The sequence below is a fragment of the Coregonus clupeaformis genome, chromosome 6, assembly GCF_020615455.1.
Source record: "Coregonus clupeaformis isolate EN_2021a chromosome 6, ASM2061545v1, whole genome shotgun sequence".
Lineage (NCBI taxonomy): Eukaryota > Metazoa > Chordata > Actinopteri > Salmoniformes > Salmonidae > Coregonus > Coregonus clupeaformis.
The window spans coordinates 4772323-4791994 of record NC_059197.1 but is presented as its reverse complement, the minus strand read 5'-3'; the positions used below and the strand labels follow the sequence as shown (position 1 = coordinate 4791994).

General features: G+C 45.2%; 1 protein-coding gene across 1 annotated transcript in view; it reads right to left on the bottom strand.

Annotated features, from left to right (window-relative positions):
* The window catches only part of LOC121567525 (mitogen-activated protein kinase kinase kinase kinase 5), a 38425-nt gene extending 20966 nt beyond the window's left edge, over positions 1–17459 (bottom strand). Inside the window, exons 1-11 of the mRNA XM_041877643.2 lie at positions 17238–17459; positions 11295–11352; positions 10304–10394; positions 10067–10131; positions 9220–9275; positions 9043–9090; positions 8703–8745; positions 8527–8599; positions 8283–8414; positions 7891–7953; positions 7684–7765 (exon numbers count right to left, since the gene is read on the bottom strand). Coding sequence (XP_041733577.1) covers positions 7684–7765; positions 7891–7953; positions 8283–8414; positions 8527–8599; positions 8703–8745; positions 9043–9090; positions 9220–9275; positions 10067–10131; positions 10304–10394; positions 11295–11352; positions 17238–17345 — 819 coding nt within the window. The 5' untranslated portion in view covers positions 17346–17459. The remainder of the gene's footprint in view (positions 1–7683; positions 7766–7890; positions 7954–8282; positions 8415–8526; positions 8600–8702; positions 8746–9042; positions 9091–9219; positions 9276–10066; positions 10132–10303; positions 10395–11294; positions 11353–17237) is intronic.
* Between the last annotated feature and the right edge of the window lie 2213 nt (positions 17460–19672).

Genomic DNA, 19672 nt, shown 5'->3' with positions numbered 1-19672 from the left:
TTCCCTACTCCACCTTCTTCGCTTGGTTCAGGGCGGTGTTTGATCATCCCACGGAGGGAAAGGACAGGGGTGAGTGTCTCCTCCAGCTACAACAGGGAGAGGGGCCCGCGTCCAAGTATACGCTGAGCTTTCGCGCGGTGGCGGCGTCTTCCGGCTGGAATGAGCATGCTCTGCGCACGGCCTTCAGGAGAGGCTTACGGGAGGACATCAAGACGGTACTCGCATGTTGGGACGACGAGATGGACCTTGATACCGTCATCGCCACGTCCAACCGTCTTGACGACATGTTGAGAGACAGACGGTGTGCCCAACACCTCCCGGAGCCTCGACGCTCACCCCATCTGAGCTATGGAAGCCGCCCTACCTCCGAGTCCTCACCCATGGAGGTGGGCAGCACCCCCTAGATGACCACAGATCTCATTGCGGCTCCCAATCTAGGCGGTATGACTCCCATCACCGCTCCGTGAGTGTTACATCATCTCCTATCACAAAACCATTGTTTTTAGTTCCCATAACAGTGACTGGTTATTCCTTCTCTTCCAATTTCCACTGCAATGATAGATTCCGGATCAGCGGGGAACCTTATAGATAGGGACCTGGTCTCTGGTTGCCCACCGTGCCACTGCCTTCCTCGCTGGACAATAAACCACTTGGATCACTTACACTACCTGGCGCCGACGAAGATGGTGGCCTCGCGACTAGCTCTTAGGAAACTTTGCAGTATTTTGTTTTTTATGTATAATTTTTTTACATTATTAGCTCTGAGTGTTTGGCATCATTACATACAGCCGGGAAAAACTATTGGATATCAGAGCGGCGGTAACTCACCAGCATTACGACCAGGAATATGACTTTCCCGAAGCAGATCCTTTGTTTGCTCTCCCCAGGGCAACTGAACTGATTCCAGCGGCTGACCCAAAACATCGCCAGCAGAGGAGAGGCACTCGGAGCGGCCTGCTGGTTCGACTTAGGAGGCGTGCACACCACCCACCGCTTCCAAGTATACTACTCGCTAATGTTCAGTCTCTGGTTAACAAGCTCGACGAACTACGGGCAAGGATTTCTTTCCAGAGACACATCAAGGCCTGTAACATACTCTGTTTCACAGAAACATGGCTCTCTTGGGATATTCTGTCGAAATCGGTCCAGCCAGATGGGTTCTCAGTTCATCGCGCAGAGAGGAATAAATATCTCTCTGGGAAGCAGAACGGCGGAGGTGTGTGTTTCATGTTTAACGACTCATGGTGTAATTGTAGTAACATACAGGAACTTGAGTCCTTCTGTTCACCCGACCTAGAATATCTCACAATCAAATGCCGACCGTATTATCTCCCAAGATAATTTTCTTCGGTTATAGTCACGGTCGTGTATATCTCCCCTCAAGCCGATACCATGACGGCCCTCAAAGAACTTCACTGGACCTTATGCAAACTGGAAACCACATATCCTGAGGCTGCATTTATTGTAGCCGGGGATTCTAACAAAGCAAATTTGAGGACTAGGCTGCCGAAGTTCTATCAACATATCGACTGTTGTACTCGCGCTGCCAAAATCCTCAACCATTGCTATTCGAACTTCCGGGATGGTTATAAGGCCCTCCTCCGCCCTCTTTTCGGCAAATCTGACCACGACTGCATTTTGCTTCTCCCTTCCTATAGGCAGAAACTCAAACAGGAAGTACCCGTGCTAAGGACTATTCAACGCTGGTCTGACCAATCGGAATCCACGCTTCAAGATTGGGTCTGAACCCCGCCCTGTGCAACTGGGTCCTGGACTTCCTGACGGGCCGCCCCCAGGTGGTGAAGGTAGGAAACAACATCTCCACTTCGCTGATCCTCAACACTGGGGCCCCACAAGGGTGCGTCCTCAGCCCCCTCCTGTACTCCCTGTTCACCCATGACTGCATGACTGCATGGCCAAGCACGCCTCCAACTCAATCAAAGTTTGCAGACGACACAACAGCAGTAGGCTTGATTACCAACAATGACGAGACCGCCTACAGGGAGGAGGTGAGGGCTCTGGGAGTGTGGTGCCAGGAAAATAACCTCTCACTCAACATCAACAAAACAAAGGAGATGATCGTGGACTTCAGGAAACAGCAGAGGGTGCACCCCCCTATTCACATCGACGGGACCGCAGTGAAGAAGGTGGAAAGCTTCAAGTTCCTTGGCATACACATCACCGACAAACTGAAATGGTCCACCCACGCAGACAGTGTGGTGAAGAAGGCGCAACAGAGCCTCTTCAACCTCAGGAGGCTGAAGAAATTCGGCATAGCACCTAAAACCCTCACAAACTTTTACAGATGCACAATTGAGAGCATCCTGTCGGGCTGTATCACTGCCTGGTACGGCAACTGCACTGCCCACAATCGCAGGGCTCTCCAGAGGGTGGTGCGGTCTGCCGAACGCATTACCGGGGGCAAACTACCCACCCTCCAAGACACATACAGCACCCGATGTCACAGGAAGGCCAAAAAGATCATCAAGGACATCAACCACACGAGCCACTGCCTGTTCACCCCGCTATCATCCAGAAGGCGAGGTCAGTACAGGTGCATCAAAGCTAGGACCGAGAGAATGAAAAACAGCTTCTATCTCAAGGCCTTCAGACTGTTAAATAGCCATCACTAGCACATTAGAGGCTGCTGTTGCCTATTGAAATCACTGCCACACGAAGGAATGGAACACTAGTCACTTTAATAATGTTTACATATCTTGCACTACTCATCTCATATGTATATACTGCATTCTATTCTATAATATTCTACTGTATCTTAGTCCATGCCGCTCTGTAATTGCTTGTCCATATATGTATATATTCTTAAATCCCATTCCTCACTAGCTTTGTGTGTATCGGGTATATGTTGTGAAATTGTTAGATATTACTTGTTAGATATTACTGCACTGTCGGAGCTAGAAGCACAAGCATTTCACTACACCCGCTATAACATCTGCTAAACACGTGTATGTGACAAATACGATTTGATTTGATTTGATCAGGCACCATTACGCACGTCCCTCTCCCCATCACCATCACCATTCCCACACTACCGGAGCACCACGAGGAGCTGTCATTCCACATCGTCACGTCACCCCTTCACCGGATCGTCTTGGGATTGCCCTGGCACAGACTACACAACCCCACCATCAATTGCATCACCAAGAGGATCCCAGCCTGGTCCACCTCATGCCGGAAGACCTGCCTGCCGGTGGTTTGTTGTTCCACGTCAGTGGAGAGTCCGGAGTCCGCCCTCCAGCCCAACATTCCACGTGAGTACGCAGATCTCTCCAATGTCTTCTCTTCATCAAAGGCTAGGTGTCTCCCTCCTCACAGGCCCTGGGACTGCGCCATTGACCTGCTGGGGGGACAACACCCCCCGCCGAGTCGCATTTACTCCCTTTCCATGGCGGAGACTGTGGCCATGGAGAAGTATGTTGCGGAGACCCTGAAACAGGGGTTCATCAGACGCTCTACCTCTCCTGCCTCCGTCAGTTTCTTCTTCGTGGCCAAAAAAGACGGAGGACTGAGGCCGTGCATTGACTACAGGGGGCTGAACAAAGTCACCACCAAGTACCGGTACCCCCTCCCTCTGGTTCCATCGGCCATCGAGCAGCTACGAGGGGCCCGGTACTTTACCAAGTTGGACCTGAGGAGTGCCTACAACCTGATCCGAATCCGGGAAGGAGACGAGTGGAAGACCGCATTCAGCACTACCTTAGGCCACTATGAATACTGCGTCATGCCCTACGGCCTCGCCAACCCACCTTCTGTGTTCCAGTCCTTCGTCAATGACGTGTTGTTCCGAGACATGCTGAGTAGACAGGTGGTGGTGTACATCGATGATATCCTGATGTACTCGGCTACGTTCTAGGAGCACGTCAGGGACGTCAGATCTGGCCTACTCCGCCTCCGGGAACACAGCCTGTTGGTGAAGGGGGTGAATTGCAAATTCCACCAACAGGCCATCTCCTTCCTGGGATACAGGATCAGTCCTCAGGGGGTGTTCATGGAAAGAGAGAAGACGGACGCCGTCAGGTCATGGCCAGTCCCCACCACCATCAAGGGCCTACAGAGCTTCCTGGGCTTCATCAATTTCTACTGGTGTTTCATCAGGTCCTTCAGCTCCATAGCTGCCCCGCTCACCTCTCTCCTTAAGTGTGGGCCTCAGAAGCTGGCCTGGAACCCTGAGGCTGACACTGTCTTCAAGAGGCTGAAGGAGAAGGTTCACCACAGCGCCCATCCTAAAACACCCAGATCCATCTTGACCTTTCATCCTGGAGGTGGACGCATCTGAGGAGGACGTGGGTGCGGTCCTCTCCCAGCAGCAAGGTAAGCCAGAGAAAATGTATCCCTGTGCCTTTTTCTCTAAAAAGCTTACCCCCGCAGAGAGGAACTATGGAGTTGGAGACCAGGAGCTGTTGGCGGTGGTCCTCGCTCTGGAGGAATGGAGACACTGGCTGGAGGGTGCAGTCCATCCATTCTGGATTCTTACTGACCACCGGAATTTGGAGTACATATGGGCAGCGAAACGGATGAACTCTCTTCAAGCCAGGTGGGCCCAATTTCTTACTCGCTTTCAGTTAATTCTGTCCTACCGCCCAGGATCCCAGAATGTGAAAGCCAACGCACTCTCCAGGATGCACCATACCGGAGAAAGGAAGGATCTGGGTGGGTCCTATCCTGCCCCCATCTCTCATTGTTGCACCTGTCGTTTGGGATGTGGACGAAGACATCCGCCTGGCGGCTCAGGAGGACCCAGCGCCTGCCAACGCCCCTCCAGGGCACGTATATGTACCCACCAGTGTCCGTGACCGCCTGCTGATCTGGGCGCACACCACCCTTACGGCAGGGCACTCCGGTATTACGCGCACCCTGCATTCTCTGCATTCTCTATCACAAAAATACTGGTGGCCCACCTTGGCTACTGATGTCTCTCGCTATGTCAACTCCTGTTCCATATGTTCCCAAACGAAGACACCTCGGAACGCCCCGGCAGGCAAACTAGTTCATCTACCAGTGCCTCAGCGACCTTGGTCACACCTGTCCATAGACTTTGTCACCGACCTCCCACGTTCTGACGGCTTCACCACAGTCATGGTGGTCGTAGATCGGTTCTCAAAATCATGCCGTTTTTTGCCACTAACTGCTCTTCCTTCTGCTCTCCAGGTCGCTGAGGTCCTGTTCTAATAGGTCTTCCGGCACTATGGACTTCCGGAGGACATCGTCTCGGACCATGGCCCCCAATTCACCTCCCGAGTGTGGAAGGCTTTCCTGGAGAAGATCAGGACCACGGCCAGCCTCACTTCCGGGTATAGGCCTCAGTCAAATGGGCAGGTGGAGCACATGAACCAGGAGCTGGGGAGGTTTCTTCGTTGCCACTGTCAGGACCGGCAGGGTGAGTGGGCGAGGTTTCTTCCCTGGGAAGAATATGCCCAGAACTCCCTCGTTCACTCCTCCATGGGGCTCACTCCCTTCCAATGCGTCCTGGGGTACCAGCCAGCCCTGGCCCCTTGGACACCCAGCCAGAACGATGCGCCCGCTGTCGACGAATGGTTCCGCAGGGCTGGACAGGTCTGGGAATCCGCCCATGTCCATCTCCAGAGGGCCATTCGTCGGCAGGACCAAGCCGACCGCCACCGCAGTGAGGCTCCCGTATTCCAGCCTGGTGATCGTGTCTGGCTGTCCACTCGAAACCTCCCTCTCCGCCTGCCCTGCAAGAAACTGAGCCCCCGGTTTGTGGGGCCGTTTAAGGTCCTCCGGCGGATTAATGAGGTGTCGTACCGGCTGCTCCTTCCCCCTCACTACCGTGTCTCACCTCTTTTCATGTGTCTCTCCTCAGGCCGGTGGTTCCTGGTCCTCTGGCGGATGCCGTTCCCCGGGGTACGCCCCCTCCGCCCCTGGACATTGACGGGAGTCCGGCGTATGCTGTGAGGGACCTGCTGGACTCCAGGTTCCGTGGGGGATGGCTCCGTTACCTGGTCGACTGGGAGGGGTATGGCCCTGAGGAGAGGAGCTGGGTTCCGGCTGGAGACGTTCTGGACCCCAACCTAATTCGCTCCCCTCCGGCGCTCTGATTCGCCAGTCTACTGAGCCACCGGTCTGAGCGCACCACCTCGGCAACACAGGAATGGAAACCCAACGTACCCTGATCACCTCCAGCGCACCTGCACCTCATTTCATCACCACCACTGGACTGTTCAGTCATTGTTGTGTGTAATTGTTAGCGTCGTATGGTTTACTCGCTCTTTGTTATTCTCTTTCTCATTGTTAAGTAAACCTTTATCCTTGTTTATTCCTGCATCTGCATCCTGCCTCTTCGTATCCCCAGTACTCGTCACAAGGAGACAGGTTAAAGAAGGATTTTTAGGCCTTGAGACAATTGAGACATGGATTGCGTATGTGTGCCATTGAGAGGGTGAATGGGCCAGACAAAATATTTAAATGCCTTTGAACGGGGTATGGTAGTGGGTACCAGGCACACCGGTTTGTGTCAAGAACTGCAACGCTGCTGGGTTTTTCACGCTCAACAGTTTCCGGTGTGTATCAAGAATGGTCCACCCCCCCAAAGGACATCCAGCCAACTTGACACAACTGTGGGAAGCATTGGAGTCAACATGGGCCAGCATCCCTGTGGAACACTTTCGACACCTTGCCCTGAAGAATTGAGGCTGTTCTGAGGTCAAAAGGGGGTGCAACTCAATATTAGGAGGTGTTCTTAATGTTTGGTATAGTCAGTGTATACAGTAGGTCTACTAGTGGTCAACATTAGCAGCAGCACAACGTATAGCAAGCCAAAGTTGCCTAATAAGTAAAGTGCTCAGTGCATTTTTTGATCATCTCGTCAACAACATATCAACAATGTGCTGACAAAAACTAAAAAACATCAACTTCAACACTACCATCATCAACATATTACCGTCATCCTCAAAATCATCATCATTCCTAGCCTTACCTCCTTCACTTCCCTGTATTGAAAAGGGCCATAAGGGTAAGGGAGTGCTTGTACCGGTTAGTCTTAACAGTGGGGAATCTAAACTGGGAGCCACAGGGTAGGACCTGGAACTCATGGGCCTAAACGAGGCTGACTTGGTGGAGAAATACATTTTGATATTTTTGTGCTCTGTGCATTTGGCGATAGCAGTGTAATTTAGAAGTTAATCATAATTGAAACAGTACTCCCGAATCCAGGCTCTGTCGTATCCGGCCGCGACCGGGAGACCCATGGGGCGGCGCACAATTGGCCCAGCGTCGTCCAGGGTAGGGGAGGGAATGGCCGGCAGGGATGTAGCTCAGTTGGTAGAGCATGGCGTTTGCAACGCCAGGGTTGTGGGTTCGTTTCCCACGGGGGGCCAGTATGAAAAAATAAAACAATAATGAATGCACTCACTAACTGTAAGTCGCTCTGGATAAGAGCGTCTGCTAAATGACTAAAATGTAAATGTAAATGTTGTAGGGGGTGGGCACAGTCAGACAGGATGGATTCTGCCTTCCTCACCATTTGTCTGTTGTACAGGTCTGACAGACTACTCTGCTGGACTCCCGTGATCTTACTTCCCACTTTCACTATTCTAGCTAGGGCATTTTTAGGAAAGGTGAGGGAAGGAGAAAGAGGAGAGGTGGGTGAGTGAGTGAGATCTAGCAGAGAAGATATATTCTCTGAGTTTCTTGAGGTTTACTCACTGTCAGCATCTTTGAGGCACTGGGTCTCTTCTTAGTGTTCCTGATCAGCATCGCCTTGACAAAGTTATAGAAAATCGAGGACCTAACATGAAATTGGTAGAAGAAAATACCAACTGCATATTACAGACTGTAGATGAATTGACTGAATTAAAGAATACAGGTATCATTGCCACAGCTCAAGCGGGTAGTAATGGTCTTACTGCATACCATTTGGCCTTTTCCTTTAGTTTAGGAGGCTGGTAGCCACTTTTGGACATGAGGAACAGCACCCTGAGAAAAGACAAGACTTTGATGTGAGGTTTCTGTGTGTCGGTCTGTCTGTGTGTGTGTTTTTGTGTGTTTGTATGTCGTCACAGGTCATCATTGTAAATAAGAATTAGTTCTTAATCAACTTACCTGTATAAATAAAGGTGAAATTAAATTTTAAAAAGTGGGGGTAGGCATGTGGGTAATTGGTTAACGGCATGCATGAATGTATATACAACTGGAACATGAGGGGGTGTGGTAGGAGGAAAGTCTTGATTATTTCTACGGGGAGTGTGAATGTAAGGGGGGGTGGGGGGGGGGTTGAGAGGAATGATTTGTGTGTGTGTGATTACCGTAGTGGGTGCACATCGAAAAAGGGAGGCTGCAGCTCAGCCAGCTCGATTGCAGTGATTCCCACAGACCACACGTCACACAGCTCATTGTAACCCCCCTTTATCTCCACGGCAGCCACCTCTGGCGCCATCCTGAAAGACACGGACAACAGCAACTGCTACTATCAACATCAAGAGCATCTGATATCAGATACAACCTCAAGAAGAGCCACAGGGAGGGAACTAATTTGACCTTAAACCTCACCAGTAAGGAGTCCCGATGAAGGACATCCGCCGTGCCAGAGTAGCCGTGATCTGTGCCGAAATCCCAAAGTCCGCTAAACAGCCAGACGATAAATATGTCACTTATTTAATATGTGAGGACAGAAATGAATGTTATTTACTGCCTGATGAATGTATTAGGGCTTCACAGTCACACACCTAGCTTCACCTCTCCTTGGTCATTCAGAAGGATGTTGGCACCCTGGACAACAGGAAGATGAGACACAAGCGATCACGACAGAGCACTGTGTACAGTATATGCTGTCTGGACAGCAGGAAAACACAACAAACATTGCATCATAACTTAAAGCAAGCCTTGTCTGAGCCAGAATGGCCCATAGCGACAGACTAGCGTCCTGTCTAGGAGGTGTACTAGTACATCAAGTTGTCTCATGCTATTGAAACAGGAGATAGGCTCCTGCCCCTATGTGCCATTCATAACAATTTTAGAGGCATAACTCATCCCAGCAGATTAGGGAGTCAACCCTGGTCATCTCACCTTTATATCTCTGTGAATCTTCTTCTGGCCATGTAAATAATCCAGACCCTGCAGGTAGACAGTTAGTACACTGTTACATGTTGAAATCAAAGCTGGAGATATCAAAACTATTACCTATAACAGCCAAGTGACATGTTATACATGCTATATTGTAATGTGTGATATGAGTGGTCTAACCTGCAACATCTCCCTGCAGACAAATGCAATCTGAAGCTCAGAGAGAGGCCCGGTCACTAAAGGGAGAGAAGAGGGGGTGTGAAGTAGGACGCTGTTTTATAAACTTACAGTTGTAGATCGTAATCTGCTCCAGCTGACCCACCCACACACACAGACACACACACACACATTTCTCTAGAGGACGAAGTGACAAATGTCTTAAGAAGCACTGCAGTCGATAATGATGAGTAACTTATGATCACTCAAATCTATAAAAATAGGCAAATGCAGAAGATGTTTTGGGCGGAGGGGTTTTGCAGTGTAATGGTCAATGGTGATACTCTTTGAAAAAAGGGTTCCAAAAGGGTTCTTTGGCTGTCCCATAGGAGAACCCTTTTTGGTTCCAGGTAGAACCCTTTTGGATACCACGTAGAACTCTCTGTGGAAAGGGTTCTACATGGAACTCAAAAGAGTTCTACCTGGAACCAAAAAGGGTTATTCAAAAGGTTATCCTATGGGGACAGCCAAAGGTTCTTTTAGGTTCTAGATAGCACCTTGTTTTCTAAGAGTGTAAGTGACCTTTAAGAGTGTCCCTGTGTTTGAGCACATCATAACATTACATAACTTCCTGCCAGAGGTACTTCACAGAGTAAACCCTGCTGGTTGTGAGTCTGATCTGTATTCAAAGCCTGATCAAACTCCTTTATTTCTCCTTCATTCACACATACTGTAGATCACCTCTCACTTTTTGTTTGTCTAATATTTTCACCTTCCTCCTCAGAGTTTTTTCAAACTTTTCTCAGTTAAAGAGATGCATCACAAATCAACTTAAGCTGACACACACACACACACACACACACACACACACCATGGTAGACATCCTGGAGAGAGCCTCCTCCACAGAACTCCATGCAGATCGACAGCTTGTTGGCCCTGGAAACACACACGCATGTCACACACACATCTGTCATATTAAAGGTTTATTCTCCCAGTAACTTTTTCATGATCACAACTGATAATATTCCCAATTAGTCTGTATCATCCCATTCCAACTAGTGTATGATATGTGGCTGTGTGTGGGAGGGCCTGCTCAGTGCCCACTCACCGTATATAGCTGCCATAATAGGCCACAATGTTGCGGTGCTTGCAGCTCTTCACGATGACGATCTCCTGCTGGATTACTGAGAAGTCCTCCTCTGTGTGGGAAAATGTCATATCATCTCATATTATTTTATACCATGTACCACACTGCAATGTATATGGATGCCAGATGATGTCACAATATAGCACCACAACATCATCTTGATTTGGAACATTTGACACAGGCATTACTGCAGAAATCTGAAACCAATGTGGATTTAAAGGTTGATTTCTTTCTGACCTGGGGTCAAATACTACTTGAAATCATTTCAAATACTATATTTGTGCTCCATTGAGCTTGCCTGTTGTAATGGAACCAATATAAATGTAAAGAATGACCAAACCCCGCCCACCTGGCACTCCAGACAGGTTAAAGCAAACGCTCCATGTATTTGAAAGATATCAAATAGTATATGAACCAATGATGTATATAAACCCTGGATTGCTGATGCTATGTATTGGCCATTGAGAGGCTTTGAAGCCACCGGTCAGCCACATTGGCACTCTCCAGTAGGAGCAGTCCTCCATAGGAATGAATGGACTTCTACATTATTTCAATTAAATGTTTCAAGGACAAAATTACATGTATTTAAGTATTTTTTGTTGTTGTAGTGGGGACAGTAACATTATTAATCTATAAAAATTATACTTTAAGGATTTAAAAATATATATTATTATTATTTTCTATTTGTATGTTTAGCTCACATAATATATTTAAAAGTATGCATAAAGGTGTCTGTAATAGAATACATGTGGCAAAAAGTAATGTAGACATTAATAAATGCATTTCTATAGCTTCCAAAATATTTTTTACAAATGGTGGGGGAGTGCCAAGATGGAGGCACGGTGGCTTCAACACAGCGCCCCCTATCAGTCATCTAGTGTATATATAAATCATTGATTTGAACCCATGTGTGGTCTCTAGAATCTGTAGTAACAGAGGGGGCTTCTTTTACCTGGCTCCATCTTGATGACCTTGATGGCCGCTAGCTCCCCGTTCTGCTTGTTCCGAGCCTGAGTAACAGACAGCTGCATCAGTCAGTAGGCTTGTTATGGAAGGGGAGTATAACCTGATTCACTGACATCAGTACAGATCATGTTGGGTCTATGAGTTTATGCTACAATTACTTTCCATTGAAAAACTGTGTTCATTATCTGTTAAGAATTTATATGGTGTAGCTTTACTGTGCTAAAAAGGTCTGTGGTCTGCTGTGAGAAAATACCTACCAGGACTGCCCAGACTGTTCTATTTACTTCTGCATTGCCTAATCACACAGCCTACGTACACTGGAGCACACCAATGAGAGACCCTGTTTGTTGGTTGACACAACAACACTAAACATAGCCCCTGGGTGTGCACAGTGGAAAGTAGACAGACAATAAGGTGGGGTTAGCTGGCGGGGTGCTGGGGTGAGTGGAGAGAGATGGTCACTGAAGGAAAGCCACAAAACAAACAGTGCTCATCTCACAGACCACTGGAAACGTTGTGATCGAAGCCAGGCAGTTTCCATGGTGATGTCACTGACCTTATTGACAGATTGACACCACACAGATACACATACAGACACACTCACAAGCTCTTACACTCATGGAGGACGAAGTGACAAATGTCTTAAGAAGCACAGCAGTCGATAATGATGAGTAACTTATGATCACTCAAATTAAATCTATAAAAATAGGCGAATGCAGAAGATGTTTTGGTCGGAGGGGTATTACAGTGTAATGGTAAATGGTGATAGGTGACCTTTAAGAGTGTCCCTGTGTCTGAACTTTGGGCACATCATAACAAAACTTCCTCCCAGTGGTACTTCACAATGTAGAACTGTAGATCACCTCTCAGTAAGTTTGTACGATTTTCTCCCTTCCTCTTTCTCAGAGTTTTCACACACACACACACACACACACAAACACACAATATATTTATTGTGAAGTGTAGATACTGTAAATACCAATGACTCTCTCACTTCTTTATTTTGACTTTCTGGCCTGGTTTCAAAGATTGCACCTGGCACAAAATGTAATCGCATTTTATTGGCTGAGACACATTACAGTAAGCCACTGTTTTCAGTATTATAAGTATTGTGGCTCAGCTGAAACTCAACCTTATCCTGTCCTTCTTACTTTGGTACACGATGAGTCAATGCATATGAGCCTGTGGGATAAATTCTATTGCATCGAAAACTTGAGATTGTGTAAGTAGTTCTTCTGAATGTCACATTAGCAGGATCCCTGTCTACAAACGTAACAAGTCTACTTCCATAGAGGGTAAATCCATTTGAGTTCAGTCACTTTTTGAAAGTAACCATAAATGTTTTCCCATGGAAGAAGTGTTCAGAAAGTGACTTTTTGGACCTGAATTCCAAAACATTCAGGAGATAGAGGTGCACAAATGTTGCATACCCCACCATACTATGAGACCTCCATGTCTTCATCACTGGAAAAGATAAACGGTTGAATTTGATATCATTTTAAAGCTTACAAACATGGTTGTCAAACTATTTTAGAACTTCTTGAAAACATTTTTTTTTACATTTAATGTCAATTATCTAAAAACACGTCAATTCAGATTTGGTTCATATTCACATATGTTGTAGCTTAGACCCTACTTGAGGTTTTTGTGTTGTGCCCACCATCGGTTGAGAAACAACATGCTCTTGAATAAAGGGTGGGTGTCATTTCAATCATATAAATATATTTCATAGAATGGACCTATCCCTTCAGAACACTGCAATTTAGCTGGTACACCATTGAAATTTAAATTGAATTGACATTTTTACTTCTAATTACTACCACAAGATGGCCGCCGGTCCACCCACCGTCGAATGTCAATTTAAATGTCTATTCTATTATCTATATTTCTATGATTTCAATACGTTTCCTATGGAGGATTGACAGTATTATTTCAAACAACAGATATTACCATTCATGTCAACATTCTATGATGTGTGGACCTCCAACCATCTTTGTGGTACCATTTGAAAGTAGACATTTCTATTTTATTCCCATTTTAGTACATTTATAAACCAAAACATGACACCCACCCTGTATTCAACAGCATGTTGTGTCTCAACTGATGGCGGGCACAACAAAAAACCCTCAGATGATGTAAAATAGGGTCTAAGCTACAACATACAGTGGGGAGAACAAGTATTTGATACACTGCCGATTTTGCAGGTTTTCCTACTTACAAAGCATGTAGATGTCTGTAATTTTTATCATAGGTACACTTCAACTGTGAGAGACGGAATCTAAAACAAAAATCCAGAAAATCACATTGTATGATTTTTAAGTAATTAATTTGCATTTTATTGCATGACATAAGTATTTGATCACCTATCAACCAGTAAGAATTCCGGCTCTCACAGACCTGTTAGTTTTTCTTTAAGAAGCCCTCCTGTTCACCACTCATTACCTGTATTAACTGCACCTGTTTGAACTCGGTACCTGTATAAAAGACACCTGTCCACACACTCAATCAAACAGACTCCAACCTCTCCACAATGGCCAAGACCAGAGAGCTATGTAAGGACATCAGGGATAAAATTGTAGACCTGCACAAGGCTGGGATGGGCTACAGGACAATAGGCAAGCAGCTTGGTGAGAAGGCAACAACTGTTGGCGCAATTATTAGAAAATGGAAGAAGTTCAAGATGACGGTCAATCACCCTCGGTCTGGGGCTCCATGCAAGATCTCACCTCGTGGGGCATCAATGATCATGAGGAAGGTGAGGGATCAGCCCAGAACTACACGGCAGGACCTGGTCAATGACCTGAAGAGAGCTGGGACCACAGTCTCAAAGAAAACCATTAGTAACACACTACGCCGTCATGGATTAAAATCCTGCAGCGCACGCAAGGTCCCCTTGCTCAAGCCAGCGCATGTCCAGGCCCGTCTGAAGTTTGCCAATGACCATCTGGATGATCCAGAGGAGGAATGGGAGAAGGTCATGTGGTCTGATGAGACAAAAATAGAGCTTTTTGGTCTAAACTCCACTCGCCGTGTTTGGAGGAAGAAGAAGGATGAGTACAACCCCAAGAACACCATCCCAACCGTGAAGCATGGAGGTGGAAACATCATTCTTTGGGGATGCTTTTCTGCAAAGGGGACAGGACGACTGCACCATATTGAGGGGAGGATGGATGGGGCCATGTATCGCGAGATCTTGGCCAACAACCTCCTTGCCCTCAGTAAGAGCATTGAAGATGGGTCGTGGCTGGGTCTTCCAGCATGACAACGACCCGAAACACACAGCCAGGGCAACTAAGGAGTGGCTCCGTAAGAAGCATCTCAAGGTCCTGGAGTGGCCTAGCCAGTCTCCAGACCTGAACCCAATAGAAAATCTTTGGAGGGAGCTGAAAGTCCGTATTGCCCAGCGACAGCCCCGAAACCTGAAGGATCTGGAGGAGGTCTGTATGGAGGAGTGGGCCAAAATCCCTGCTGCAGTGTGTGCAAACCTGGTCAAGACCTACAGGAAACGTATGATCTCTGAAATTGCAAACAAAGGTTTCTGTACCAAATATTAAGTTCTGCTTTTCTGATGTATCAAATAATTATGTCATGCAATAAAATGCAAATTAATTACTTAAAAATCATACAATGTGATTTTCTGGATTTTTGATTTAGATTCCGTCTCTCACAGTTGAAGTGTACCTATGATAAAAATTACAGACCTCTACATGCTTTGTAAGTAGGAAAACCTGCAAAATCGGCAGTGTATCAAATACTTGTTCTCCCCACTGTATGTGAATATGAAACAAATCTGAGTTTATGTGAGAATTTAAAAAAGGAATTGACGTGTTTTTAGATAATTTACATTTAAGGTTATTATAAAACAGTTTGACAACCCTGTTTGTAAGTTTTTAAATGATATCAATCTCAACCGTTTATCTTTTCCAGTGATCACTGTCTTATGGTATGGTGGGGTATGCAAAATAGGTCAACTTTGAGCACCTTTATTTCTTGAATGTTTTGGCATTCAGGTCCAAAAAGTCACTTTCTGACCACTTCTACAATGGGCAAATACTGTATGTATGGAAGGTTCAGTTCAAATCAAAAGGGGTGCTATCAAAAAGGGATTGAATTCAAATGGTTTTACCCTAGATAGAGGATAGCAGTTCAAGTTGAAAAAAGGAGTCTTAGCTAAAGTATTCTGCTTTCATGGAACAGTGTGCCGAACAAAGGTGTCTGTTTGTATTTACAGGAGGCCTAGGGACAGTTGGGATGCCTGATAACAATGTAGTTCAACAGAGGTGTACCCACAGTGATGTTGAGGCTACAAAGTTACCAACCCATAAAAACACACAGCTCTTACAATTACTGAGAAGCTTCATGTTGTTGCCCAACAAGAACAACTAGCCGCCATAATGAACATATGAGCCATTGACAAATATTGGCAGAAGTTCAGGTATTTTTCTGGTGTTTATTTTTGTTTCCTTTAACTATTTGTTTGCAGACATTGTTACTATAAGTTGTTGAATAAATGCAAAGTACTGTGAAAATAGAGCATAAACTATTGATGGCCTCCGTTTCTCTCTGGAGAGGAAGTGCGCTCCATGTTCCCCCTACTTTGCATAAGTCACATGCACAGTGGACAAGCTCCTGAACACAGCAGCTGGCATACTCTGCCAATGCTCGTCCAGTAAGACATTGTAAAATCTTTGTCATTTTTCTATAATACCATTATTGACATTGTAGAGTGTACCAGGATTCTGGAAAGGGGCATACATTCCACATAAGATAAGATACACACTTTACACCAAATGTTTCTTATGGAATAATGGAATAAAAGTGAAAATGGTGTGCTCCGCATTGAATTCATTCTATACTGTAGCTTTAGCGTCCAATACAGAGAAGGCACATAGCAACTGAACTGAATGATCATGGCTGGTGCTGAATAGCACACTCATCATGTGGCGGTCAAACAGGTGCAAAGCACACTGCATTTCTGCAAAGTTCTGTGACAGGTGACAATATGACTTATTCAGAGATAGAATATGTCCTTGCAACTTGTATGTAACAAGTGTTACTGCAAGATACAATTTGATATTGCCTCCCAACCTCCATGCATATCAATGATTAAGCTTATATATTTGTTTTAATGGATGTGATGTTCCAACTCACTTATTGGTCCCGTCCTTATACCCTATCCTGATTCCAGGTAAACACATTGTGTTCCTAATATGGTCACAATAAATGTGTCTTTAGGACAGTGAATTCTCCAGAGCAGTGTCAGTTTGTCTTGTTCCAACACAGTTACTGACTGAGAAGACATTCTGCCCATGAACAAAACTGCTACATAAAAGGCCACAGTGTAACTGACTGGGGTTGAGCTGTGAGTGGTAAACACAACTCACATCATGGTAAGAGTATAGGAATCAGTTACCACAAGAAAGACAACATAGATCAACCTCTTTCCCCTGATGAGCTATAAGCCAATCCTTCACTATTTGAGGAAATGTATTCCACAGAATTGAGCTAAAGCAAGAGTGATACAAGTTTGTTTTAATGTAATACACGTTAATGTAATACAAAGGGACATATTCACTAACCAAAAGTGAAAGATGAAGAGACAAAGGAAACCCATATGTGAAAAAAAGTAAATCTAAAATATCTGATCATATATGCTTTAACTTTTTCTAAAACCGCTTCCTTTTTTGAAACAGGAATTACAAAAAGTCTAAATTCCTTGAGAATGTGAATGATTTAGGCCTACATGAAATCAAACCATTGCCTGCCCCCACAAATAAAATCTTAAATGGAATATTTTACTGTAAATCAGGAGTATTGACATTCGAAACACAGGCCACCATTAGCAACATTTCAAAAAAGTAAAAAGCACAACAAGGTAGCATAAAACTCTCTGAAAATGTCCTGGTTGTGAGTTTTTTTAATCTCTGACCTTGTAAACCTCGCCATAGGTGCCTCCACCGACCCGGAGCAGAATCTCAAAGTCATCCTGGGGGTTCCGGGTGGAGATGTCCAGTGCAGCCCGGTTCTGGGAGTCCATTACTCCTGGGGCATGGCACACACACAGACTCCCTCCACTGACTACTGTTTATGCTGCAAGCGCACAAAAAACACACCACACTCACCCTCACCTTCCTTCTTCACTCACTCTCGTCTCTTTTTTCTCTCTCTGTTGCATGTTCAGTGAAGCTCATTTACATTTACTCTGGTTTTATTTCCTGTTGGGTGCATGTCTGTGTAGGTGTGAGTGTATGAGAGAGAGAGAGAGGGGGGGAGAGAGAGTGAGTGAGAGGGTATGAAACTTAGTTTCACCATTAGCTTTTTGACATTCTTTGTAGTGTGTGTGTGTGTGTGTGTGTGTGTGTGTGTGCAGCTGCACTACTTGGTTTTCTGTGTGGGTTTTCTCTTGTCACTTGGGCATGCCTGCAGATGTGTGAGCTACAAATCTGCAATGCTGCTCTCATTTGGAGCCATTTATCATGGCCTGACTTCCTGTAGAGCAGCAGTATGTTGATACACATGAAAAACAAGAATAGTGTTAAATATTAAACTATTTGAATTGCCATGCTTCAGAGTGGTAGCGTTTCCAATGAGGAAACTTGAAAAAAACATTCTGATGCATACTTAATTGACTGAATTCTCTGACTCTCTGACTACAAAAGGACATAAGTCAAAGGCATCACATTGCTCCAGTATTGGTGATAAGAAATTAAAAAGAAAACAAAAGAGAGGAAACATTTGCTGGACCTGCTGAGAGCACTAAAAACGTTGTACACTACGTTGTACATTTTTACATTTTAGTCATTTACCAGACGCTCTTATCCAGAGCGACTTACAGTTAGTGAGTGCATACATTTTCATACTGGCCCCCTGTGGGAAACGAACCCACAACCCTGGCGTTGCAAGCGCCATGCTCTACCAACTGAGCTACACGGGGCCCCGTTGTATACTGTTGTTAGAATGACAGCAGGCTATATAGCATGATATTGTCAAATCAAATCAAATGTTGTCACATGCGCCGAATACAACGGGTGTAGACTTTATCGTGAAATGCTTGCTTACGAGCCCTCCCCAACTATGCAGAGTTAAAAATGATAATAATAATTAACACAAGAGGAATAAAATGCACAAGAATGAAGCTATATACAGGGAGTACCAGTGCCTGTACCATATCACTGTGCAGGGGTACAAGGTCTTTGAGGTAGATATGTACATAAAGGCAGGGTTAAGTGACTAGGCATCAGGATAGATAATAATATGAGTAAAATAAAGAACAGAGTAGCAGCAGCATATGATGAATGTGAAAGTGTGTGTGCGTGTCTGAGCATACAAGAAAGCCCAAAGTGTGTCTGTCAAAGGCCATAGCACACAAACACCCACTGTTGTTAGACACAGGCATATAGCAAGCAACCACAGATAACCTTCATTTGAACAACGAAAGGGCAATTAAGGTGTGATGATCAGGTTTGAAATGAGACTGTATGGCGTTAGTTGTGATATGCATTGATAATAGAAATGTCACTTTATAATGGAGTTTCAATAAACTGTTATAAAGGCAGAGAGATAGTCGATGCCTATGTCATTTAAAGGTTTGGCAATAAATGGAAGTAATGTCTTGCACTTGTGCAGTCCCCTAGAAACCACACATCACCACTGAAAAATAGATCACTGTTGCATAAGGCACAGGCAATATCCATACCACATGCACTAGGGCAGTGTTCCCCAACTGGCGACCCGCGGTTTTCTGAGCAACAATAAATACAATTTGTATATATTTTTTTATGTTAATTGTTGGACATAAAATACTGTAAAAACACCAGGAAATCATCTCCAAGTGATTTTAATTTTGAAAATATTTTCCCAAGTATTCCTACGCATTATAGAGAGATACATTTACATTTACATTTACATGTATGTCATTTAGCAGACGCTCTTATCCAGAACGACTTACAAATTGGTGCATTCACCTTATAGCCAGTGGGATAACCACTTTACAATGTTTTTTTACAATAAATATATACATGTGATCTTATACAAATGTAAGCAAGGTTTGAAATTATTATGTTTTAGTCAACTATTATATCTGTTTGAGATTCTTCTATTTGGGATTCTTGCGGTCAAATTGCGGTCTACAAATTATATGTAATGCTGTTCTGGCCCCCCGAACATCCGCTCAAGATTAATCGGCCCGCTGCTGAATCTTGTTGATGTAAATTGGTTCGCTAATTAGCACAACATTATAACTATAGAACATATTACAATGTAAGAGCAATACTAAATCTACTGCTTTTACAGCAACCAACATATTTATCTTACTAGCGTAGCTCATACTCCATCACAACAACAGGAAGCAGTAAAGTTATTCTT